General features: G+C 43.6%; 1 protein-coding gene across 1 annotated transcript in view; it reads left to right on the forward strand.

Moving 5' to 3' along the window:
* The window catches only part of ZDHHC24 (zinc finger DHHC-type containing 24), a 321,863-nt gene that overhangs the window by 206,032 nt on the left and 89,658 nt on the right, over positions 1–26,173 (forward strand). Inside the window, exon 4 of the mRNA XM_044075408.1 lies at positions 9,977–10,319. Coding sequence (XP_043931343.1) covers positions 9,977–10,310 — 334 coding nt within the window. The 3' untranslated portion in view covers positions 10,311–10,319. The remainder of the gene's footprint in view (positions 1–9,976; positions 10,320–26,173) is intronic.

The raw sequence follows: 26,173 nt of genomic DNA on the forward strand, positions 1-26,173 counted from the left end.
CCATTGTTGGTATTTCCTCCACTTTCCTCGCTGTTTTCCTTTAGTGTGTGTGTGTGTGTGTGTGTGTGTGTGTGTGTGTGTGTGTGTGTGTGTACTGTTTTATGTCTGAGAAGAAGGAACTACGGGGTTTAAACACTGCTGTTCTTGTAGTGGTAAACTTCCGAATAGCGACATTCATGAAAAGTGTGTGTACTGTTTGGGGGTTCTGCATTTGTTGGCGAAACCCCTGTTTGATATTTGTGCTAGCTTCAGTCAACAGACGCTGAATGAATGTTGGAATAAATTGATTTTGAGGGGCCTGCTTGCATCGCCTTTTTCGGAGGCTATTTCTGTGATTGAGGTCTCATCCCCTCTTTCTGTGGACAAGAAAAGTCCTCACTCAGACCCCTCTTCACAGGCCTGTGACAGAGGTAAAAGCCATAATCACAAGGCCCAAAAGTCTTCCTTCAAGCACCGTACTGCCTCCTCGTTTCTGACTATATCGGTTCCGAGTTCGGCTCCAGCAAAGCTTTCCGAGGTCACCTCGTCGGTGCCTACCCCGGCACTGACTGTGGTGCTGCCTACTACCTCGGTTACAATCAGTTTGTCTCGGCACCATCGCTCACCTCTGCTCCGATGTTGACTTCGGGACAGTTTTTGACTTCCACCCCTGTTGTGACTTTGGCTCCGATCCTGTTCACGACTCCAACCATACCGTTGTTGCCGGTTTCTAAATTGGAATCATCGGTGCTGTTCTGTGATACACCATGGACCCGATACTAGTCTGTTGACCCATTTACCGGACAAGTCTGTAACCTTTTTTTGGACTGGCCTGATTCCCCCTCAGGGGCATCAGTAAGATCCACCAGGAGCCTTTCAGAATTAGATGTGGTGCGCCTTTTTGACCAGCTGCTGACCGCCAGGAGAGTTTCAAATTTGCCTAGACTCTATCCCACTCCAGGCTTTGGGTCTATTACTCCAGTGACCCCTACATACTCTCCTCCCTTGGATCCCTAGGTTCTAAGGCTCATATATCTGTCGTTTTTCTAGAGGACCCCCTTCCTCTGCACCAATGACCATGTCTGAGGCCCTGAGGCCCCTTTGGGTGTCAGTTCTGTCGGAACCCCCCCCCAATCTCATGCTTGGGGGGGGGGGTGGAACCTCCCTTCCGGTATCTATTCTGTGTTGTCTGTCCCAACATCAGATCCGAGGGTGACTACCTCTCAGAGTTTGCTTGAGGCTCTGTCCCCGGGGGTGGACCGTGTGGAGTGGGGTGTGACCCCAGTTCCAATTTTGTCTTCGGTTCCGGGCTCCCACTCCTCTTCGGGCAGGCCTGTTTTCTGGGTGATGAAGAGGGTGCTTGGTTTTAGCAATCCTCCTACGTTGGTTATACCTCCAGTTCCTTCTGAGCCGCAACTGTCAAATGCCACCCCCCGAGGACTCCGAGAGCGCAAGGCCCAGGAAACCCCTCTCCAGGGTATTTCCCTTTCTGAGTCTTCTTCGGATGCTCCCACCGAAGAACTCTCCCCCTCGAAAACGGGCGTGTAAGAGGAAACACATGGACTCCCCAAAGGAGTCCCTCACAGAAGATACGGACTACGATGATGGGGAAGGATCCCCACGGTCACCCCTTGACTATGTACCCTTCGGAGACATCATGTAAATCTTGAAACGGAGGGGTAACTGGAAGCCCTCCAATCCTTCCTCTGAGGAATCCATATTCCTGCAGGCCTTTCGCTCTCAGCCCTCTACTTCTTGGGTGACCCCCTCTGCCGATGAATTGGTTAAGCTCGCTCATCGGGCATGGAAGAACCCGGACTCCGTTGAGGCCATTCCCAGGAGATCAGACCAGGTACTCTCTCCTCCAGAGGATCAACCCCATTGGTCTAGAGGTTTGCCAGTAGACGCTATGGTGGGGGCGGCAGCCACAAAAATGGACCTTGCGGAAGAGAGTCCTGCTGTTCACCCACCCAACAGAGTCCCGGGCAGTGGACAGGTTAGGGAAGCGCGTTTTTGCATCGGCGACCTTTGCAGTTAGGTCTCTGAACTTTTTGGCACATTTTACGAGGCTCCAGAGAGATCTTATCTCCGAACTCTCCAGAAACTTCACAGGCCAAGTATCGGATGGAGCACAAGATAAATTTGCTTCCCAACTTGCCACCCTAGAGTCTATATCCAATTCCTCTGTGAGGTTGCTGCACATGCAACCGATGGAGCAGCTAGAGCCACGGGTGCAGGCATAGCCATGAGACACCATGCCTGGATACGCATTTTTGACCTCGCAGACTCGTTCAAGTCTTCCTTTTAAATGCCCCCTATTTGAACCATCAGCTGTGTTCGGTGCTAAGGTCAAGGATACATTAGCCAGGTGTGACCAAGACTGGAAGACCTTGTCTGCCATTCGTCTATGCTTATCCAAACCCCAGCATTCCTTCTCCAGGAATCGGAGCGGAAAGATGTGGCATATAAAGTCTCAAGGTCCTTTCCGTGACGCACATGGTGAGGACTCCTCCAGAGGCAGAGGGGGTTCCAATAATGGAAGATGCCTCTTTTGGGGCAGAGTGGGTCCCCGGCACCAGGGCTCCAGAGATTCCTTCTCGGGTAGACCATATCAGTGCTCCTGAAGCGCTGCCTGATTGCTTTCCTCTGGAAGCAGTTGGGGTGCGTTTTTCTCTGCACCAAGCTGCCTGGCTCTCTATTACAAACGATCAGTGGGTGCAGAGAATCATTAACAGAGGCTACCATATTCCCCTAATATCTTATCCAAGACCTCTGAAATCCGTTCCCAATGTTCTACCCAGTCAAAGGTAGGAGGCAGCTTCCAAAATATGAAAGCTATGTCAAAAATGAGCCATCCAACAGGTCCTCCCAGATCAGTGTGGATCAGGGTTCTACTCAAGATTCTTTTTTGTGCCAAAGAAAATAGGGGACTGGAGACCCATTCTGGATCTCAGCCAACTAAACAAATCTGTAGTTCAGACCAAATTTCGCATGGTCATGATTCATGCCATCCTTCCCTTTCTGCGGGAGGGTGTGTGGATGTGCTCATTAGATCTCCAGGATGCGTATTACCATATCAAGATGGGCATGCGCTCCAGGAGCTGCCTCCTCTTCCAGTTAGGAGTCCGTCACTAACAATTCAGAGCCCTGCCTTTCGGTCTCTCGACGGCCTCCAGAGTGTTCACAAAATGCCTTGCAGTGGTAACAGCTGATCTGAGATTTCAGGGATTCCAGGTGTTTCCGTATCTAGACAATTGGCTCCTTTCCGCCCCCACCAAGCATCTACTGGTCAGAGCCCTTCGCTACACCCTGGTTCTAGCGGAATCACTGGGCATCAACATACATTGGGAGAAATCCAACCTTCAACCCACGCAACAATTGGAATTCATAAGGGCAATATTAAACACCCAGTCAAGCCTCATCTCACTTCCTCTTCACAGGTTTCAGAAATTAAGGGCACAGGTTCAAGTGATACTCTGTCGAAGAAGGGTGTCTGCAAGGGAAATTCTCCAAGCCTTGGGGTCTATGGCTGCAGCCATCCCTATTGTTCCCTTAGCCAGACTACACATGAGATTGGCTCCTTCAGGCCCAGTGGATACCCAATCTTCACCCCCTGAGCTCACAGATTCTCATCACCAAAACTTGCAAACAAGATCTCCTCTGGTGGATGAGTACAGACGAAAATCTTTGGGGTCACCCCTTCCAGGCTGCCCAGCGCCGCGGTGATCACGGTAGCTTCCCTGATGGGGTGGGGGGGGGGGGCACTTCCAGGGAGTCAGTCCAAGGCTCGTGGTCCGATGTAGAGGTCAACTTGCATATCAATGTCCTGGAGTTAAGAGCGGTGCTATTGGCATGCAAGCTCTTCATCCGCTCCTTCTGTCCGGAACAATTGCTGTCCAGTCGGACAACATGTCCGTGGTCTGGTACATAAACAGCGAGGGACCAAATCCTACCCCCTGTGTCACGAAGCCATGAGAATCTGGCAGTGGGCAATAGCTTCCAACCGCTTTCTGATTGTAAGCCATATCCCAGGGAGCTCCAACGTGATTGCGGACAGGTTGAGCAGATGCATTTTCCATCCTCACGAGTGGTCTCTCAAACGAGTGTGGCGGTGGAAATTTTCAGCCGTTGGGGCCAGCCATGCTGCGACCTTTTCGCCTCCCCCTCAAACACAAAATGCAGCAGTTACTTCCCCCTCACGGGGAGTCACCGTGAGACACTTTGATTCATGATTGGCCCACAGGTCTCCTTTATGCTTATCCTCCGATTCCTCTGATCCCCCTTGTTCTAAGGAAAGCTATTTGGTTGAGAAGTAAAGTGATCCTCATTGCCCTGTTCTGGCCCCGTCAAATGTGGTTTCCCTTCCTTCAACCTCATCTTTTACAACCTTAACATATATTTGTAGTAATTTTAACCCCTTGAATAGCAATGTTTGCTTTTAACAAACGTTTTGTAGACTATTGTTTCTTAATTTGGAAGAGGTCTCCCACTGAATTATCTAATTATGTGGACTATTTGAATAATGCAACTACTTTTTTAAATTTTAACGTGGAGTTTGCAGATGGCTATATTACATTCTTAGATTTGAAGGTAGAACTGAAAGAAGGCTCGTTACATACTAGTATACATAAGAAAGAGGTGCATGCTGGTAGATATATACACAGGAATAGCATGCATGCTCCACATGTTTTCAAAGGAATAGTAACAGCACAATATAATAGGGCCAGTAGGCTCAATACTGAGGATTCCCTCTTTTTGACACAACTTGATGAAATGAAGACTGATTTTTTGAGCAGTGGCTATGACCCTAACTTGCTGTTAGAATTGAAGGCTAATACTATAAGGGATAGGCAGACATCACTTAGACCTATTTTTTCATTGCCGGATGAGTTCGCTTTAGGTAAGGATAGAGTGGACACAACTAAGATTAGTTATGTTACTACATATAATACTAGAACACAGTCAGTTAAATATATCATAGAAAATAATTGGGTTATTCTGATGGCATCACCAGAGGTAAGGAATGTCTTGGATTCTAGACCTTATTTCTCTTGTAAGAATATGAGAACTTTGAAAAATAAACTGTTGTTAGGATTTTAAGGGTGGTCGTAACCCCCATATTCTGCTTAAGCATGGTACTTTTGGCTGTATGAATTGCACATGTGTGGACATTCTAGGCAATGGTAGTGATGTTTTTACTCACCCTATTACCGGAAGAGTTTATAAATTTAACTTAACAGCTACTTGTGTTAGTGTAAATGTGGTCTAATTAGCTACATGTACCCTATGTTCTTCTTTCTACGTGGGGAAAACCACGAGAAGACTAAAAGAACACATTGAACATAAATCCGAAATTAGAAGGAATGATGATAAGAATGCATTATATAAACATGTCAATACCAATGGTGCTAATCATAAGTTTAGATTTAGGGTGATAGATATGGTACATGTATCTCTGAGTGGTGGTGACATTAATAATTTTTTAGAGGTTAAAGGGTATGAATGGATTTTGAGACTGGCTGCTGACCAATTTCCTGGTTTGAAAACTGCTGTAACTTTGAAACCAGTTTTAGTCAAACTACAACAGACTAAGTTATGTTATTAAGCATATACTTGCGCGCGCGCGCACACACACACACACACATATATATATATATATATATATATATATATATATATATATATATATATATATATATACTTGCTGCAGCATGTATTTTATATTTTATTTGTTATGCACTTTGAGTATTGCACTCAATGTTTTTAATTGTTTAAGAATTTTTATATATGTTTGTCACATGACTGACTGGCTGCAATCATGTGATATGTTTGACTCCTATTTAAAGTTGTTTGCTTTGTTTATTGCTTTGTATTAGTATTGAAGAAGGGTATCAACCTGAAAGCTTTGCTATCTATATAAAGTTTTTTTCTCTCGACGTTGGTGTGTTTTTATTGAGTTTTTCTACCAGTTTTACAGCAGGTTTTTCTGTCTCTGGTACATAAACAGGGAGGGACCAAATCCTACCCCCTGTGTCACGAAGCCATGAAAATCTGGCAGTGGGCAATAGCTTCCAACCGCTTTCTGATTGCAACCCGGGGAGCTCCAAAGTGATTGTGGACAGGCTGAGCAGATGTATTCTCCATCCTCACAAGTGGTCTCTCAACCCGAGTGTGGAGGTGGAAATTTTCAGCCATTGGGGCCAGCCATGCTGCGACCTTTTCTCCTCCCCCTCAAACACAAAATGCAGCAGCTACTTTGCCCTCTTTCCCCCTCTCGGGGAGTCACCGAGAGACGCTTTGATTCACGATTGGCCCACAGGTCTCCTTTATGCTTATCCTCCGATTTCCTCTGATCCCCCTTGTTCTAAGGAAAGCTGTTTGGTTGAGAAGCAAAGTGATCTTCATTGCCCCATTCTGGCCTCGTTAAGTGTGGTTTCCCTTCCTTCGACCTCCTCTGTTACAACCTCCTTGGATCCTAGACACTCGTCAGGACCTCATATCACACCGACAAGGGCGGACTCCCCCGAATCTGTCCACTCTCAAGCTGACAGCTTGGTTTCTCCACTTCTGTTAGTTGCCAGGCAGGAAGCCCTCTCTTCACCCATACGTGATATTATCTTGGCCTCTCAAAAACCATCCACCAGGAAACTTTACAGGGACAAATGGAATAGATTCTCTATTTGGTCACATAATCAGAAGCTAGACCCGTTCTCCGCCCCCGTAGCCGATATTTTTCATTACCTGGCTGAACTGTTCGACAATGGGGACTCGGCTTCCACCATTCAAGTTCATCTAGCAGCTTTTTCCAATTTCCATAATGGGTCAGACGGAGTCCCACTTATTTCCTTTTGCCTTTGCAAGACGTTCCTCAAGGGTATTTTCCACAGTTGGCCCTCCATCAGGCAGCCAGTGGAGGCATGGAATCTGTCCTGGATTCTGCAGTCTCTTTCTCTGCCCCCCTTTGAGGTGGCTGCGACATGTGATCTAAAATTTCTGTTATGGCAATCCTTGTTTCTGGTGGCTATAACCTCAGCCAGATGAATTTCTGAATTACAAGCATTATGTATCACTTCGTACTAACCCATCCTTTCTCCCCAAAGTGGTTTCTAGCTTTTCGATTAACCAGTCCATTGAACCCTGTGTTCTTCCCAAATTACTCTAACAAGGGAGAATACTGCCTACATTCCTTGGATGTTCATAGACAATTACATTTCTATCCGGACAGAACTAAATCCTTTCGCAAGTCGGACCAGCTTTTCATCTCCTTTGCAGGTCCTAGGATGGGAGGGACAGTATCGAAAGTTACTCTATTTAAATGGCTCAGGGACTGCATTGCCTTCACATATTCACTGACTTGTGGGATCTAACCCTGGCCAAATCGAAGGTCACTCGACTAGAGCTGTTGCAGCATCTGTTGCCTTCCAGTCTAGGGCCTCCATGGATGGCATTTGTGCAGCTGCCATTTGGGCTACGCCCCACACCTTTATCACACATTACAAATTGGGTCTGATCTGCAGGGGAAGAGCGACCTTTAGTTCAATGGTTCTCAGGAATGTTCTTCCGTAAGAGCCACCCAGGTTCTCCAAGTAGCTGATGACTCGGTCCCATCAGTGATAAATAGGAAGAAGATTAACAACTTCAGGTAAAGAAGTTATGTCTTGCAACGTTCCATCTGAGTTGTTGATGATCTTTCAGTCATTACACCCTCCCACCGATCCCCTCCAAAGGTTCCTGGCAGATCTTCTGGGTCTTTGTGGTGTCTTAGGGTTTCTGTGCAGAGATGGCTTCTGACTTTATATGTTGCATGCAAACTCTATCTGAGGTAACTGAGTAAAGGGCATTGTGGGTAGCAGCTTAGCTCGAAAGTTTTTGGTGCACGCAAGCTTGGTATAAGGCCGACTCGGTTCTGAGGGCTTGGAACCGAACCCATCAGTGATGACTGGAAGAAGATCAACAACTCAGATGGAACGTTATGGTAAGACATGACTTCTTTTTTCTTGAAAAAAAAAATCTTCAATACTAGTTACCCTACTCAGTCTAATTGTCCCCTGAAAATATTTAATTTAATTTTCTTAGGATGAAAACTACTTTAATGTAAATAATTAGTAAAAGTGTTCTTCCTGTAAACTCTACTATAAAACTTTTTATTTTTCAAAGTCTAAAGTGATGGTTAAATCTAAAAAAGGGACTTTAGTACCCACCCGTACCTAGAGTACTTTAACCAGTCCAATGAACCATTAACATCAATAATAAATTTATCAAGCTCTTTACTATCTTCCCACATAAAAAAATCAAATCATCAGTGAGTCTTGTATAAAATGTATCGGGGAAAGCCGAAAGAAGAACATGTTTAAATGATGACATTTTAGTAAAGCAAGAAATCTGCCACCCTTGCTCCCATAGCTACACTGCTTTTTTGATGGTAAATATCTTTTTCAAATCAAAATTATTTTTCAAAACAATTTCCATTAAAGTTCCAGTTAAATTAATTTTATCATAATTGCATATTTTTTCCAAAAACAATTTAATAAATTCAACACTATCCTTCTGATCTATGCTGGTGCAGAGTGCTGCAACACCTAAAGTGCACATAAAAAAATCATTGTGATATTTTCAGGAAACTGAAGTCCCTTAACTGATCTATGAAAGACCACAAGTCTTTAAGGTAAAACTTACTAGCCTGAACAATGGGGTTCAGATGATGATCTAAGTAAGAAATGCTGACTGTTTTGTGCCTTAGTGCAGAAACAATAGATCTGTAAGGTGGATTTTTGATATCTTTATGAATTTTAGGTAGGCCAAAAAGCCTACCTATTTCTGGCTGTTCACTCATTAAAAATTGGTATAAATCAAAATCACAGTTTATTGTTAAATAACTTGAATAAATGTTGATTAATATTTTTTTAAAACATTCCTTAACCGCAAACTTGTTCCATAGCAATCAGAATCACATGACAAGTTGCTCATTTCCTTATGATAACGTTCAACTATCACCATCCCACACCCCTTGTCTGCTTTCATATATCTTATAATTTCAAAGGTTTTTCAAGGCTGCCTGTTCCTGTTTATTTAAATTGTAATCCTAGTAACCGATTTGTTTTGTAACAGAACATTGAATTCTCTTTCACATGACGAATGAAAAACCTTAAAAGTATTGTGCAGTGGTGGATTAAATGTGCTAGGTTTCTTTACATCAGAGCAAGAACAAGTTGAATTAACATTATGTAACAAATATTTTAAATTTAATTTATACAAAAATAAAGTCAACAATTAAATCAGTGTAATTGGCTGTTAGAGTAGGTGTAAAAATGAAACCTTTTGACAGTACATTAACCTTATCTAATGAAAACGATTGAGATAAATTGTACACTTGACTGTTCAGCAAAACTTTATGGTATTCTGATGGCCCCTGCCTTTGGCTCTGCCTTTTTTCTTGGGTTGAGCTTACTGAGTGTTCACTAGTTGCTTCGGTCGGGCTCCCATCTGGAAAACAAATGCATCAGTTTTATTGTTAGATTAATTAACTTAATTGTTGTTAGCAACGGCAGCATGGTCCAACCCTGTTTTGGTGTCATGAGCCTGTGTTTGTACATTGAGTGAGCCAGAAGAAAGGCCATCAAACTGACTAACCCCTGGCCCAACACTACTGGCCAAAGGAGCAGAAGAAAATTAATTAACATGTTCCCTTTTCCCTATCGGGTAAGCCTGGAAATTGGTATATACTAAATGATCTTGGTGCAGTTTTTTATGATGTTATTCACCAAGTTTTATTTCTAGTCATGAGTTTAGAATACTTTTTTTAGCAAGTGCTGTTCTCCCTTTTATGCATATGTGCTTGATGAGGGCAAGTTGCTGTTTAATTTATAGCTTGTTCTTCAGAAAGAAATGATGCGTGGTATTTTTTTCTCTTGCATAACAGCATGATACAGGTTTTAATTACATGTTAATTTAATATGTAAACTAAGGCATTATACTGTGCTTGTTTATATGTTGAAAGTTTAACAGATGAATCTCCCACTTCTCCACCAGGTCAAGTGAGTTCTTCAGCATTTGTGTTTGCCTTTGTTGCCGATACATGTGTGTTTGGTTTCCTGCTTGTATCTGGCTTTTTGTTAATCCACATCATCCTGCTGTTTGGAGGACAGACAAAAAAAGAATGGTTTAATAGCCAGTTTTCCTATGATCTGGGATGGCACAGAAACATTAAAGAACTTTTAGGAAAGAGATGGTACCTTGTGTGGTTGTTTCCACTGGTTAGCTCACCTTTGCCAGGGGATGGAATCGACTTTGAAATGAAACAAGTTATTCATTCTCCACCAAAAATCTTCTAATGCCTAAAGGTAGGTTGCTTTTGTAGTTCTAAAATTTTGTTGTTTCATTACATTGTGGTTAAATAGTTCAATATCACTTTTACAACACTGTCAGAAGTCCCAGTAAAAGTACAGAGCAGAATGCGTCATACTTGGAGAGACATTTCATCTTTTACTGGATAATGTTTTTTGAGTGACTGATTTCAACTAGAATACAGCTCTGTCAGGATCACAGTGCTGCTTTATTATATGCACATCTTGGGTAACTACTTTGTAGCTCTGAATTATTAACATTTCAGTCCAGTTAATGTCTTTACACACAATTGCAGCTGTCAAGTTGATATAAAAGACCACTATCCTACAGTTTTCTTGGACTGTGGAGGAAGTTGTCAGATTGTAGGATGACATAGGTTAGGCTGATTAAACTGTTGCATCACAAATCACTTTGCCCTTTTCTACATCATAGTTTAAGGATGACTCTTGTACAGTATACCATTAGCATCTTTTCTTACCACTTTAAAACTGTTAGTCACTTGGTTTCATTTGCTGTCACATGCAGTTTCTCATTAAGTTGGTAAATTTACTGATTACTTTTGCTAGTAATATGTTTTTCAAGCCTTTTGATTCTGAAAAGTGTCATGGATAAAGTTAGACAAGTGTGTACCAAACTGCTGCTAAAGTCATTTTCACCTACGTTGGAGTATAGAAATAATATTGTCTCTGTTGAAATGTCTGTCATAAGAGTGCCAACATGCCAAAAATAAAACACCCAAAAAGCAGGAGAAGAGCAAATATTGAGCATCACTCTTCTCCTGTAAATTTCATTTTTGCAGGTGGCAAGTCCTCAGCATCTCCCAGACTTGTGTATACCAACTCCAATGTTACTGTAACTTGGAGAAATGGAATATTCCAAGAAATAGCATAGGTGGCAAGCCCTCTGCATCTCCCAGACTTGTGTATACTAACTCCAAGGTTACTGTAACTTGGAGAAAATGGAACATTCCAAGAAATGGCAATCTCAGACTTATCCATTCAGTCTCAGTATTACGAGACTCACTAAAGTGGGTCCCGACATTTCAAAAAGTTACCCATAATAATAGGCAGGCAATCACTGGGGACAGTATGTGATGCTTAGCCATATACACCTATAAATGGACAAATGTAAAAGTTATTGACAATCCTTGTCAAGAAAATAATGCTTACCTCTTAAGTTTCATATAATCCTTGTCAAGAAAATAATGCTTACCTCTTAAGTTTCATATATTTTTCTGGTAGGATAATGGCCTTTACATACTTGCATACTTTTATTTAAAAAAATGTTTACTTTGTCTAAAGACTGCATATGACAGAAAATTGAACATCTGTATCAGATTTAATAAAGCCACCAAAATAGGAGGACAGAAAACAAACTTCCAAGACAATGCAAGGAAAATTTAGTCATAGGACTTCTGAAAAGGCTCAGGATGATGGCAATGCAAGCAATCTTAGCTCACTTCACCATTTCAGATATTAGTCATACATAGGCCTCCACTTTTACCTGTGCATGTCATAATATGTTGAAAGCTTGCTATGGAATATTTTAACATTGTCAAGGGAGCTTAGGAACCTCTTTCATAGACTATAAAGATGCATTGCATATAACCAAGGATCCACATAATAAAAAAAACACCGAAAAGCTGCTGTTCCAAGTTTAATACAAATCAAAAAAGACACGCATTAAAACTCTTGCTCCTCAGCTGTGTAGCCTTCAAGGAGTATAAACTTATAAACATGAGCAATTACACACACCTGTGTGTGTATGTGTGTGTGTGTGTGTGTGTGTGTGTGTGTGTGTGTGTGTATATATATATATATATATATATATATATATATATATATATATATATATATATAATGTATATGTATGTATCAAGAATAAAATAATTAATATATAATTAAATCCGATGCCTCCAGTTACATTCAGTGTTAAGACCACAAGGAATTAAAGTACCATACTTCAAAATAAAAATAGACTGTCTATATGGCAGCTTATTTTTAAATACTGTATCATCCCAATATTTTGAGTATATTTGTTCCCGCATGCTAGCTTGCAAACCAGATATGACATAACTGGACTATCACAATGAAGTTTTTTTAATGTCTCATACATGTTACTACAGTCTAAGGTTAAATGCTATCTTGGTTTCACCTACATAAAATAAGTCGCATGGGCATTTAAGTATGTATATCACTCCTTCTGTAGTACAAGTATATCTATCAGTGGATGCAAACCTAACACCGCTGATCTTAAAAATTTTTTTTCTGAAGCTATATACAACTCTGCCCCCACAGGGGAAGGTACCCAAAGTAACCAGGGTCCTGTAGGAATACTTATTTGGTACCTGAAAATTACTGTGCACTAACGTATCTTTTAAATTCTGAAAAATTACATAAGATGGTAAAAAATTGCGATGCTGCAACAAAAAATTCCAGTAAGGTGGTAAAAAATCACGATGCTGCAACAAAAAATTCCAATAATATTTAACCATTTCCATTGGGTATTAAGACTTTGATGAATTTTGGCAAACAAAATGTGGCCATACTGCACGCATAAACTGCAAATCTTTTTTCTACATCTTCCTTAGAATAATATCCTAATCCATGTCCTTTACACAGTAATAATTCATGTTGTTTCATTGACTCTACATATATATATGTAAAGATACATTCCTAGCATTTAAATGCTCCATACACATTTGTAAATATTACATATAATCATACCTGTGAATTGCCCAGATTTTCCCAGAATGTCCAGATTGTTGGCTCATATTTTTGATCTCTTCCTCATAAAATGTGTGGTTTTCTGGCAAATCGATGGGATAATCTGAGGATTGAAGTCACTAAATGTCACATATTTGAGTTTGACATCAAATCCTTCAGAAAAATGTATGTTAAAACAAATCCTGTTATTCTAGCAACTTTCTAAAGTTTATCATCTGTAAAACACTTTAGCTTGGGCATGCTTGTTAATATTCCAATTCATTTGTATTATTCTCTTTGCATCTTCAGTCCTTCTATTAAATGTGGTTATATATCTAATTTTACCCTTGCTTGATTATTTCATATCAGGCAGCACCCAAATTACAAGGCTTGACCTCATTAAAAAAGGGTTGAGTTGATTCATCCCTATAATTTGTTACTCCATTCATAATTTCCCTTACTACTGTTTGGCTGTAACCCCTTTAGCCAAAGGATCAGTTCACCAGAATCAGTAGGTTAAATACTAATGATATGAAGTATAGAGATCAAATGGAGGAAATGGCGTTTGACTTTTATGAGGGGGGGGTTTACAGATAAACCAAGCTTCACTTACACAAACTGTAAAAACTTAAAAAAAGAGATTATGCTATAGAGATCTGTGAGCAGAAAATAGTGGTAGATTTACAGATAGGGCTGGAACATTTATCTGCTAGAAGTGTAGCTATTGTAAGGATATCACTAGTACCACCACCTACACACAGCCAGTGACTGGGAATTTGTACAAGTTTTCTTGTTACGCTACTTTAAATACCACCTATGTTTATTTAGGAACATGCTTGAGATGTACTTTCTTTTATGTTGGCAAATGCAGTCGTAAACTTAAGGACTGCATTACTGAGCATAAGTCTGACATACGAAGAAATGCTCAAACAAATGCATTAGCCAAACGTGTTTCAGATACCGATTCTAGTCATGAATTTAAGTTTAGGGCCATTGATGTTGCATATAAAAATATTAGTGGTGATTTGATCAGTTTATTGGAGATCAGTGAATATAATTGGATATTGAGGCTAAGAGCTGACACATTCCCTGGTTTAAATAAAGCTATCAGTATCGAGCCTGTTTTAGTCAGAAAACAAAAGCAATATCATTGAGGTTGTCAGTATATGCTTTTAATGTAGTTATAAATGTCATATAGTTTTTTTTTTTTAGTTTTTAATGTTTTATACTTTTTTATTGGATGGTTGTATCCTGTGACTGATTTGTTTCTACTATAAACTGAATTTTATTGAGTTGTCTGTTAGCACTGATGATGGGTAGATCCCAAAAGCTTTGCATTGCATTTGTACTTGTATCCTTTGTTAAATTTTTGAGCATGTCTACATTTGTTTTTTTTTTTTTTTTTTAATAATACTATATTATCAGGGAGAGGAGATAGAGAAAATAGACCAGTTACTAACTGAGAAAAATTGCTGGAAGCTTTGAGAAAAATTGCTGGAAGCTTTGGGGGCTGAGATTAAGTCAGACTAATTACTGTGAAGGAAAGAATGGAGTGGAGAAGATAGAGTTAGATAGCAAGGGGGCTGGATTTCAAGAAGGCACTCATAAGTTATCCAGAGTTGGTGCATAAGCATAGTTTTGTATTCAGTAAATGGGATTTGAATATTTTTTTAAACTGTAGAGCATTTCTAGTTGTCTGTATATCTGTTGGCAGTGAGTTCCAGATTTTGGCTATGCATGTAGAATAGAGGAAATCTCTAGTAGCACTGTTGGATTAAGTAACTTTTTTAAGAAAGATTTATTATTTGAGCATAAAGCCCAGTTACTAGCGTAGGGGAGTAGAAGGTTTTGCAGCGCAAGGCTTTTTTCAGGTTGATTTAGAAGTGTATGAGCCAAAATAAGTTGGTTTTAAGTTAAGAGCTGAGGTAGTTCTAGTTCTAGACAGTTAAGTTGTTTGAGTGCAAGGTAGTAATGGTGAGTTCTAAAGTTAGACTCTGTTGCAAACTTTGCAATCTTATTATAGCAGGTATCTAATTTTGCTAGCTGTGATTTTTTTTTTTCTTTTTCAGGTTTATCAGAATGGGTGAGGCATATGAGTGTGGAGATCTGTGTTCTGGCAATGGTAGCCTTTGTGCTATTGATTAGGTATTGCCTATTTCTGTAAAGAGTACCAAGTTTCTTTATTTACTTTCTTGGCTGTCTGACCTATGTGTAGGTTGAATTTCATATTGTCAATAACAACACCCAGAAGTTTAGTCTGGGAAACAGGAGAGGTGGTGGTATTGTTTGTAGATGTGATATTAAACAGGGAGATGGTGATCTGTAGCTCTAGTGGTTTAGAATGCATGAGTTTAGTCTTGCTGGGGTTTAGAATAAGTTGAGCTTCAGAAGGCCACATTTCAACTGCAGAGAAGGACTGCTGTGTTAGTTGTTGTAACTGATGGAGTGATGGTGCAGCACATATTAATGTAGAATCATCTGCATATTGGTCTAGGGAGGCATGCAGATGTGTAAACTGTTCGTGAAAAAGGAGGGGACCTAGAATGGAACCTTGTGGTATACCTAGAGTAATGGGCAGTAGAGGAGATGTACTTTGTTGCCCTTTTACAGCTTGCTGACATGCTATTTAAGTAGTCTTTGAACAAAGTGATTGTGGATTGACTAAAGTTTAGTTCCAAGAACAGTTTGAAGGATGGTATCGAATGCTTTTGATAGATCTAGAAAGATGGACGATACTATTTTAGCATTGCTCCTATGTTGATTAATGATGTTTGTGAAACTCATTAGGGCAGTAGTAGTGCTGTGGTAGGGCTGAAATCCATGATGGGTTTTAGATAGTGGGTTATCAGGGAGGTGCTGCATAATTGTGAGTGCATTTTCTAGAACTTTAGACAGGGGTGACCGTATTAGCTATTGGCCTGTAATTGGATAGTTCTAATGATTTTTTCCCTTTGTGCAGCAGAATGATGTGTGAAATTTTCCAGATTGCTGGTACCTTTTGTTTGGAGATGGATACTGGATAGGAGATGGCATCCACAGCCAGACTGAGATACTCAGCTGGTAGGTTATCAGCTACTACGGTTGTTGGTTTGACTTTTTCAGTAGTTTTTTTATACTGTCTGTACATGTTGGAAATCAAAGGTGCTGCTTTCTGGGCTTGCTGTGGGAATTTCTGTAAAGGTGGTGGAACGGTTATTTGTGAGAGCTACTACGCACTCCGTGAAATATTATTAAACTGCATAGCTATAGAGCCTAAGTTGTCAGTGATTATAGTGGTAGGGTACTGCTGTTTCCAGGTTGTAGGATTTTATTAATGGCAGACCAAAACTTCTGAGGGTTGTTTTGATGTATAGATTGAATGTATTGTTAGTGATTTAATCTTGTCCTGTTTGATTTGTTTTTTAGCTTTATTTCTAAGTTCTTGATAAGACCATTTAGTCTTTTGTGTTTTGCCACAGATTCCAAACTTTTCTCTCTCGCTCTCAGTAGTGATCTGGATGTTCGTGTTTCACTGTTGCAGTCATCACTATAGGGTTCTTCCTGCCGGCAGGCAGCGCTCGGTCGGCCAGAATCCCAAAGTCTGGGTCCGGCGTTGGCTGTTCAGTCATGCTCCCTGACGTCAGAGCGCCAGGAGTACAAAGCTGCCAGCCGATGCCATGTTCTCCAGTCTTTCTTGCCGTGCGGTGGAAGCAGTTCGCAAGTGCCGGTCGGCTGACTCCTGATATTTTTCGTGCTTCATTCCGAAGACTTTCTTCTTCTTCTCAAAGCTAAGTTCCCCGTTGGGGAAAAGTACAGCTTTGTACCTACCGTAAATGTAGATGTTCGAGTGCTAATACAGCTGCAGTCATAACAGATGGGTTATCCTGCCATCAGGCGGGTCCTCGGTCGGCCAAATTCCAAAGTCTAGTTCCGGAGTCTGTTGTCGTCGCTTCTTCCCTGACGTCAGTGCGGCAGGGGTATAAAAGAACCAGCCGACGCCATCTTCTTCAGTTTTTCTTGCCCCAGATGTCAGGTGCCCCCAGAAGGAAGGCAAAACATAAACTTATGTAATAATGCATTGTAAAATAATCAAAAAACAGTAGTTTGCAAGCAAATACACCATAAAAGAATACCCCAATCAGGTTGTATGAGGAGGTGTTTGTCATAAGGCCTGTCCCAAGAGGGGATGGAGGGAGGGAAACCTGGACTGCAGCTGTATTAGCACTCGAACATCTACATTTATGGTAGATACAAAACTGTACTACGTTCATCGTGCATACAGCTGCAGCCATAACAGATGGGTAGAATCCCAAAGCTAAAAAGGGGTAGCAGGCACTAAGTGGAACTAGGAGGAGCAAGGATGCCCTGCAAGACTGCTGTGGCAAAGCCCGCTCTAGATTGAGTAAAGTGGAAGGTAATAGTGCTTGGAGAAGGTGTGCACAGAACTCCAAGTGGCTGCTTCCAAAATGTCCTTGGTAGGAACCCCCCTGAGGAAAGCTGCAGAGGTAGCTGTGGCCCTTGGAGTGAGACCTGATGCTTGTAGGCACAATTTTTCCATGAAATGAGTAACAAAAGCGTATGCAGTGGGCTATCCATTTTGAGATTGCCTGTTTGGAGATAGCCTTTCCTTGAGCACCTGTAGCATAGGACACAAATAGTTGCTCGGATTTTCTGAATGGCTTTGTCCTGTCCAGGTAATAACGAAGTTGTCTGTGAATGTCCAAGGAATGTAGTAGTCTTTCTCCTTTGTTTTATGGGTTAGGATAAAAGGTAGGTAAGTGGATAGTCTGATTCAAGGCTACACTGGATACTACCTTTGGCATATAAAGGAAGGTTTGGTTCGTAAGGAAACTGTCCTGATGGAAAATGATGAAAGGTTGCACAGCCATGAGGGCCTGTAGTTCCAAAACCCTGCGTGCTGAGGTGATAGCCAGAAGGAAGGCTGTTTTCTATGACAAATATTGCAGTTCTGATGAAGCAGCTGGCTCAAATGGAGGCAGGGTCAGTCTTTCCAAAATGAAGTTGAGGTCCCAAGCAGGTACTGGTGGTTTCCTTGGGGGTTTTATGTTCTTCGCCCCTCGGAGGAACTGTCTTAAGAGAGGATGAGAGAATAAAGGAGGATCTGTGTTGTATTGTGCAGAAATGGCTGAAGCATGGATCTTGATGGAGGAGAAGGAAAGTCCACTCACTGTTTAACATCTCAGCTAGGTACTGTAATATTTGAGGTAAATTTAGTACCCAAGGATTCTGACCCTTTTTCTGATTCCAGGCACAAAACCGTTTCCATTTGGCGGAGTAGGCTTTTCTAGTAGAAGGTCTTCTGGCCTCCAAGATGACATCCTGCACCTCCTTGGAGAGGAGGGTCTGTTTGGAAATCAAGGAATCCTCCATGCGGCTAGATTGAGGGTTTTCAGCTGACTGTGAAGAGTTTTGAAGTTGTGCTGGGACAACAGAAGAGGCACTAGAGGCAGGATCCATGGTGGGGAATGCGTCAGGCTCTTCAGGAGTGGATACCAGTGTTGTCTTGGCCAGTCTGAAGCAATGAGAATCATGTTTGGCCTCTCTGCTCTGGCTTTTAATAGAACTTTGGGCAGCAGAGGGAGAGGTGGAAAGGCATAGACTGTCAATGTTGTCCATTTGAAAGAAAGTGTGTCCACTTTCCAGGCCTGTGGATGATAGGTCCTTGAGCAAAATTTTTTCAGTTGGTAATTTCTGTGGGTAGCAAAGAGATCTGTCTGGCTGTCCTCATGCCTGAATTATCTTTGCGAATAGGATGCAACTTCCATTCGTGCGGATCTGTCATATTTCTGCTTAGGTTGTCTGCCATTGTGTTTTCCTTCCCTGGCAGGAATTGTGCTTGAAGTTGGATTTGCAATTCCAGAGCCGTGTTCCAAAGGGACATGGCTAGTCTGCACAGGGGATATGAATGAGTTCCTCCCTGTTTATGTACCACATCACTGTGGTGTTGTCTGTCCTTATCAATAGCTGGCCTGGATGCAGTAGGTCTTTGAAGGCCATAATAGCATTTTGTACTGCTAGCATTTCCTTTTGATTGATGTGCAGATGCTTCTCTTTTTGGGACCATTTGCCCTGAATGCACTGATCTTTCATGTGCGCCCCCCCAGGTGTAGTCCGAGGCGTCTGTTGTGGTGATTTGATTTGCTTGAGGCATGCAGAAGGGGAGACCTATGTTTCTTTGGCATGCTTGAGCCCACCACAGAAATTCCTTTTGAAGACATGGAATGAGTGGTATAATTGTTTCCAAACTGTGGCTGTGTTGAGACCATAAGTTTTTTAGGTACCATTGAAGTTTCTTCATATGCAGCTTTGCACATGGGATCAGCAGGATGCAAGATGCCATGAATCCCAGAGCCTGCAGGATTTTCCTTGCAGTCAGCCTGGTGAAGGTTGCCATTTTGCTGAAGTATTGAGATAGTTGCCCTTGCTTGCGTGAGGTAGGCCATCTGGGTTTTCAAGCTGGCACCCAGGAAAATTATTGTTTGAGAGGATATTAGTTTTGATTTCTTTTTGTTGACTGTGTATCCCAGAAAGTTCAACAATTTTATTACAAACGCCAGGTGTTTCAGAAGTATGTGCTTGCTGTCCGCCTGGATCAGGCAGTCATCCAGATATGGGTATATTTGTATCCCTTGAAGTCTGCAGAAGGCAATTACTGATGCCAGGCATTTCGTAAACACTCTGTGCGCAGTAGATATGCCAAAGGGCAATGCAGAGAATTGATAATGGGTCGAACCTGCAAGAAATCTGAGGTATCTTCTGCAATCTTGTCTTATAGGGACATGCAGGTATGCCTCCTTGAGGTCCAGTGTTACCAGCCAAGACTCCTTGCCCAGCATGGGAAGAAGCTGCTGTAATGTGAGCATCTTGAATTTTGGTACGAGTAAATATGTGTTTAGGATGAATAGGTCCAAAATAGGTCTCCAATCTTTGTCCTTCCTTGGTACCAGGAATAGTCTGTAATAAAAACCTTGACCCTGTTCTTTTGCAGGTACCTCTTGAATAGCTTTCATGTCCATGAGAGCTGAAATTTGTTTTTGTGCCTCTGCCCTTTGATTTTGTGGCAGGTTTGGCATGCCTCTCATTTTTGGAAGGGTGTGAAAGTGGAATCTGTAGCCTCTGTCTATAATGTCCAGGATCCATTTGTCTTTTGTGACAATATGCCAAATTTTTGAAAATAATGCCAGATGTTAAGTTGTCAATCTCGCCTTCATTCTTGCTGGATGGGTTCGGAGCCGATCCTCGGCTCCGACTCGGCACTAGCTTTAGCTCGAGAACTCCTTTTACCAGCTCGAGGCAACCCTATATCCCATGATGCAAGGCGGAACTACCCCAGATCTCGTTTGCCGCTTAGCGAAAGAGGTCTCCTTTGCCAGCTGAGGTAAGTTTTTCTTGTTAAATAAGAAAAAAGTTAGTTAGGGGTTTAATTTCCCTTCAGTGTTAGGTTAGCCTGTATTTAGTACAGCCCACCCTATTCCCTTCCTTTTTTAAACTTTTAATTTAGTTTTTTCAGTGAAAGTTTTAGTCAGGCCTAGTTCCCCAAGTTATTCCCTTCCTGTGTGTCTGTGTAGGGATTAAGTTGTGTGTTTGTGGGGACTGTTTGTGTATATCCTTTTAGGATGTCTAGGGAAGGCAAGGTCTCAGGCTTCAAGAAGTGTGACCAGTGCTGTCAGAAAATGTCCCTGACAGACGGTCACACTTCTTGTGTGTATTGCCTGGGGCCTTTGCACCTGCAGGACTCCTGTGCGTTGTGTCATGCCTTTAGCCAGCGAGTCCTGCAGGAAAGGAGGAACAAACTGATCCTCCGAGGTTTGTTGAAACCTGAAGGTTCTCCTCCTAAGCAAGGGGCAGGAAAACCTCTTAAGCCACTGAAGGCTCAGGCTACAGTGTCTAAGCCTCCTCTGGTGGCTCCGGCTCCGTCGGAGCCGATATCGCCCGGCTGGAACCGATGCTTCTTCTACCAGAGTAGTGGGTTCGGTGCCGGCGGCTCCGATACCCTGACTACTGTTGCCTTGTCGGCTCGGCTGGAGCCGACACTTTATCAGCATCGGGCCGAGATCCTCGGCTCCATCTGGGGTTCAAGGGACTTCGGCTCCGATGGCTCCGGCCCGCAAGAGATCGGTCCCCTTGATACTAAGTATCCACTCGGCTCCGGGTCTCCTCTTTGTCGGAGCGGAGCCATCGGAGCCGATCTTCGAGATCTTCCAGGCTGTCTGACCACGATTTGGAGAGGGTGGTAAGCAGGCTGTTGAAGTCTCAGGCACTGGCCCAAATGCTCCATAGCCCGTCTCAACAGACTTGGCTACAGCCCCAATTCTTGAGATTCCTCCTCCGACTCCACACCAGAGTTGGGCCGGAGCTTCTTGGGACAGCGACTGTTTCGATGCGAGCCGATACATCCTTCGGCTCCGTCATCCTCGGCTCCGATCTCCTCCTTGAGACTTTCCTTGGAGGGATCCGGTCGGCGGGTTTCCACTGTCGGCTCCCGGGGGCTAGTGGCATAGGAGCCTTGTCGACCCGCTCTCCCTCTCGGGCTTCGGCTTTGGTAAGCTCGGCGCCGACATCTGCCTCGGAGCCTTCTCTCTCCTTGGAGCCGACCATTCCTGTTTCTTCGGAGCGGGTCTGTTCAGGTCTCCCGGGGAGAGGAGCCTTTGAGGTGATGAGGAGTGTCCTGGCCTCTGAGCCTGGTCAAAGGTCTATCCCTCTAGCTCCTCCCTCATCAGTGCCTGCAGAAGCCTCTTGCCAGCCTCTTGCTCTCAGGCCCAGGGATCCATCGCCCCAGGTTTCCCCACTGGGAATTTCCTCCTCTTCCGAGGTTTCTCCTGACCCTGCAGGTGAACCCCCTCGGAAGAGGACGTGTAAGAGGAAACACACAGACTCCCCTGAGTCTACTACATCTGATACCGACTTAGATGAGTCGGAGGGTTCCCCACGGTCCCCCTCTGAGGATGTCTCATTTTCAGACATCCTTGAGCTCCTCAAACAGAGGGGAATTGGCCTCCATTGACCCCTCCGAGGATGAGTCGGTATACCTGGAGGCTTTGGATCCCGACCCTCCACCTCCTGGGTGTCTCCGCCTTCGACCCACTCATGCAGGTAGTGGCTCGGAAGGCGTGGGCTCCAGATTCTGTGGAACCTGTCCCCAGGAGACCATCCAAATTCATCACGGCCCCTTCGGACAAACAGTTCCTGTCCAAAGGTGTCTCTGTGGATGCTATGGTGGTGGCGGCCACTAAGAAGGAACTGGCAGATCCTTCAGTACCTGTCCATCCTCCTAATAAGGATTCTAGGACCATGGACAGGTATGGAAAGCGGATGTTTTCTTCAGCGACCTTTGCAATGCGTTCGCTGAATTACCTTTGTCACTTCAGGCTTCAACGAGATATTCTCAAGGAACTGGGGGAAGTAGTCCAGGATCCTTCAGCTGCTGGGGCTCAGGAAAAGATTGCCTCTCAGCTAGCTATCCTGAATTCGATATCTAACTCCTCCATGCGGCTCATATCTTATGCAGCCGATGGAACGAGCAGGGCCGCAGGCACAGGTGTTGCTCTTAGACGCCAAGCCTGGATGCGGCTGTGTAATTTTGCGGACCCCTTTAAGGCGTCCTTCACCAACACCCCCTTTGACGGTTCGGCTTTGTTCGGACCTCAGGTGAAGGATACTTTGACCAGATGTGAACAAGACGGTAAAACTCTTTCTGCCGTTGGAGTCCAGTTTTCCACTCCTTCTAGATCATATCCCAAGGGTCAGAAGGGGGGGAAGATGTGGTTCCGTAAAACCCAAGGAGCTACACCGGACACACGTGGTCAGTTTACCCCTAGAGGCAGAGGGGTAACAATAATACGCCGCCCTAGAGGCAGGGGGTCCTCAGAACCAGGGCAACAGGGAGCCTCTTCCTGAGAAGCCCTTTCAGCATCCCTGAGGTGTTGCCCGACTGTCCACCCTTGGAGGCAGTCGGGGGAAGAATTTCGCTGTACCCAGTAGCCTGGCAATCCCTATCACAAGAGAAGTGGGTACAGTCGATTATATCCAAGGGTTACAAAATCCCCTTCGAAAGGTTTCCCGTACCTCTACAATCCCTTCCAGACATCTCACCCGGTCAAAGGGATTTGGCAAAACAGGAAGTTTCAAAACTCCTGGGAAAAAGAGCCATCCAAACAGTGCCGGCAGACCAAGTAGGATCCGGCTTCTACTCAACATTCTTTTTGGTCCCCAAAAGGACGGGAGATTGGAGACCAATACTAGGCCTAAGCAGACTAAACAAGTCTGTCAAAAAGGCAAGATTCCGGATGGTCACGCTGCAATCCATTCTGCCCTTTCTGGGCAAGGACAACTGGATGTGCTCGATAGACCTTCAGGATGCGTACTATCACATAAAGATTCACAGGCGCTCCAGAAGGTTTCTCCGCTTTCGGCTGGGAGCCAGTCATTACCAATTCAGAGCACTGCCCTTTGGCCTCACTTCAGCCCCAGAGTGTTCCCCAAATGCCTGGCGGTGGTCACAGCCCACCTGAGACGCCGAGGATTCCAAGTGTTTCCTTATTTGGACGACTGGCTCCTCTCCGCCACCTCCAGGGATCAGCTTCTTCGGTCCAGAGATTACACCTTACAGCTTTGCAAGAGTCTAGGAATTTCGTGAATTTGAAAAATCCTCTCTGCTGCCTTGCCAATCTGTCACCTTTATAGGCAGAGTTAGATACCGTCAAAATGTTAGCCAGACTAACAAATCAAAGGATTCTGGACATCCAGAAATTTGTTCAGCTTCTGTTACAAAGCAACAAGGTCAAAGCCAGGTTTGTCTTGAAGGTTCTAGGCCTAATGGCTGCAGCCATTGTTCTTCTTCCACTAGCTCGCTTCCACATGCGTCTCCTGCAGTGGATGTTGTTCACGCAGTGGTCGTACCACGATCTGCCCATGAGACACGAGATCTTAGTGACACAGTCTTGCAGGGCTCATCTACGATGGTGGGTATCTTCCCCTCTTCTTCAGCAGGGCCGACCATTTGTTCCCCTCCTCCAGTTGCCACAGTCACCACGGATGCCTCTCTGATCGGGTGGGGGCATTATCAGGGCAGGATGGTCCACGGACGTGGCAACCCATAGAATACCACCTGCACATAAATGTCCTGGAGATGAGAGCAGTGCTTTTAACGTTGCAAGCCCTCTACGACTTTCTTCCCACAGGGACCATTGCAGTACAGACGGACAACATGTCCGTGGTCTGGTACATCAACAAACAGGGCGGAACCAGGTCCTATCCCTTATGTCGAGAAGCTCTCAGACTTTGGCAATGGACGATCTCTTCTCACCGGTTTCTGATAGCAACGCACATCCCCGGCAGGTCCAACCTATTGGCGGACAGGCTAAGCAGATCTATTCTGATGCCTCACGAGTGGTCTCTCAATCAGTCTGTAGTGGATCAGATTTTTCTGAAGTGGGCACCCTTGTTGCGACCTTTTCGCTACCCGTCAAAACAGCAAGTGCCCAGATTACTTCACACTATTTCCTCTTCCAGGCCAACCCTTGAGAGACTCTCTAACCCAGGATTGGCCTCGGGGACTTCTTTATGCTTTTCCTCCCTTTCCATTGATTCCACAAGTCATTCAGAAAGCCACCGTTTTGAGAGCCAAATTGATCCTCATTGCTCCATATTGGCCTCGACAAATTTGGTTTCCGTGTCTACATCATCACCTTCTGGTGCAGCCCTGGCATCTGGACCCAGTTCCGGATCTTTTGATCCACCAGTCGGGTCAGCAGCACCGAGCCATTCATTCTCTCAACCTCACTGCTTGGTTGCTCCACTTCCTTCCCTAGCCAGGCTTCCAATGATTTCTGACTCAGTCAGAGATTTTAGTGTCTTCTCGTCCACTAGAACTGTTTATGCTAGCAAGTGGCGACGCTTTTCTATTTGGGCAAACGCCAAAAATATTGATCCCTTCACCGCTCCTATACATTCTGTTTTGGATTTCCTGGCGGAGGTTTTTCATTCAGGATCGTCATCATCTACAGTCAAAGTACAAATGGCTGCTATTTCCAAATTTCATGTTGGCTTGCAGGACAATAACATCATGTCTCATAGGTTATGCAAAGCCTTTTTGAGAGGAGTTTTCTCCTAAAACCGCCTGTGAAACATCCTCCTCCGCAATGGGATCTGAACTTAATGTTGGCATCCCTAATTCTACCTCCTTTCGAACAGTCTGCTACGTGTTCTTTAAAGTTGTTGACATGGAAAACTATATTTTTGCTGGCTGTTACTTCTGCAAGAAGAGTTTCTGAGATTCAGGCCCTCTGTATTCGTTCACCTTATCTGGTGTTTCATAAGGATAGGGTTTCGCTCAGGACTAACCCTTCCTTTCTTCCCAAGGTTGTATCTCAAGCCAATATTAACCAATCTATTGATCTACCAGTTTTCTTTCCTAACTATTCTGACAGAGCTGAACAGAAGCTGCATTTTTTGGATGTTCATCGTCAGCTCAGGTACTACTTACATAGGACTAAACAACTTAGAAAGTCAGACCAATTGTTTGTCTCCTATGCAGGAAACAGGTTGGGTCTTCCAGTATCTAAAGTGACCTTATCTAGATGGTTGACTTCCACCATTTCCTATGTGTACTCTCTAAGGGGCAAACAACTATCTTCTAAGCCAAAAGCTCATTCAACCAGGAGTCTATCCACTTCTGTAGCCTTTCAGGATAGACTTCCCATTGACACTATTTGTGCAGCAGCTACTTGGGCCACGCCTCATACTTTTGTGTCTCATTACAAGTTGGATTTGGCCTCCAGAGATAGGGCCAGTTTTGGTTCCACTGTTCTCAAGAGTCTGTTCCATTGAGCCACCCGGGATACAGGTGCTAGGGACGCGGTCCCATCCAGCAAGAATGAAGGCGAGATTGACAACTTAACATTTAGAAGTTATGTACCTACCATAACGTTCCATGTTAGTTGTCTTCATCTCGCCTTCTTCTTGCGTCCCACCCTCCTTCCCCCTGGCCTGGACAGATCTTGGAGAGTTCCTATTAGATTGCTTCCTCTGGAGCATTGTTATGAGGACTTCTTTTAGGAACCATGGTTCCTAATTATATTAGGATAAGTCTTTAGCAGGGTTAGTTAGCTGCCAAACGAGATCTGAGGTAGTTCCGCCTTGCATCA

The sequence above is a fragment of the Protopterus annectens genome, chromosome 6.part1 (genome assembly GCF_019279795.1).
Source record: "Protopterus annectens isolate FY-2018-M chromosome 6.part1, PAN1.0, whole genome shotgun sequence".
Lineage (NCBI taxonomy): Eukaryota > Metazoa > Chordata > Ceratodontiformes > Protopteridae > Protopterus > Protopterus annectens.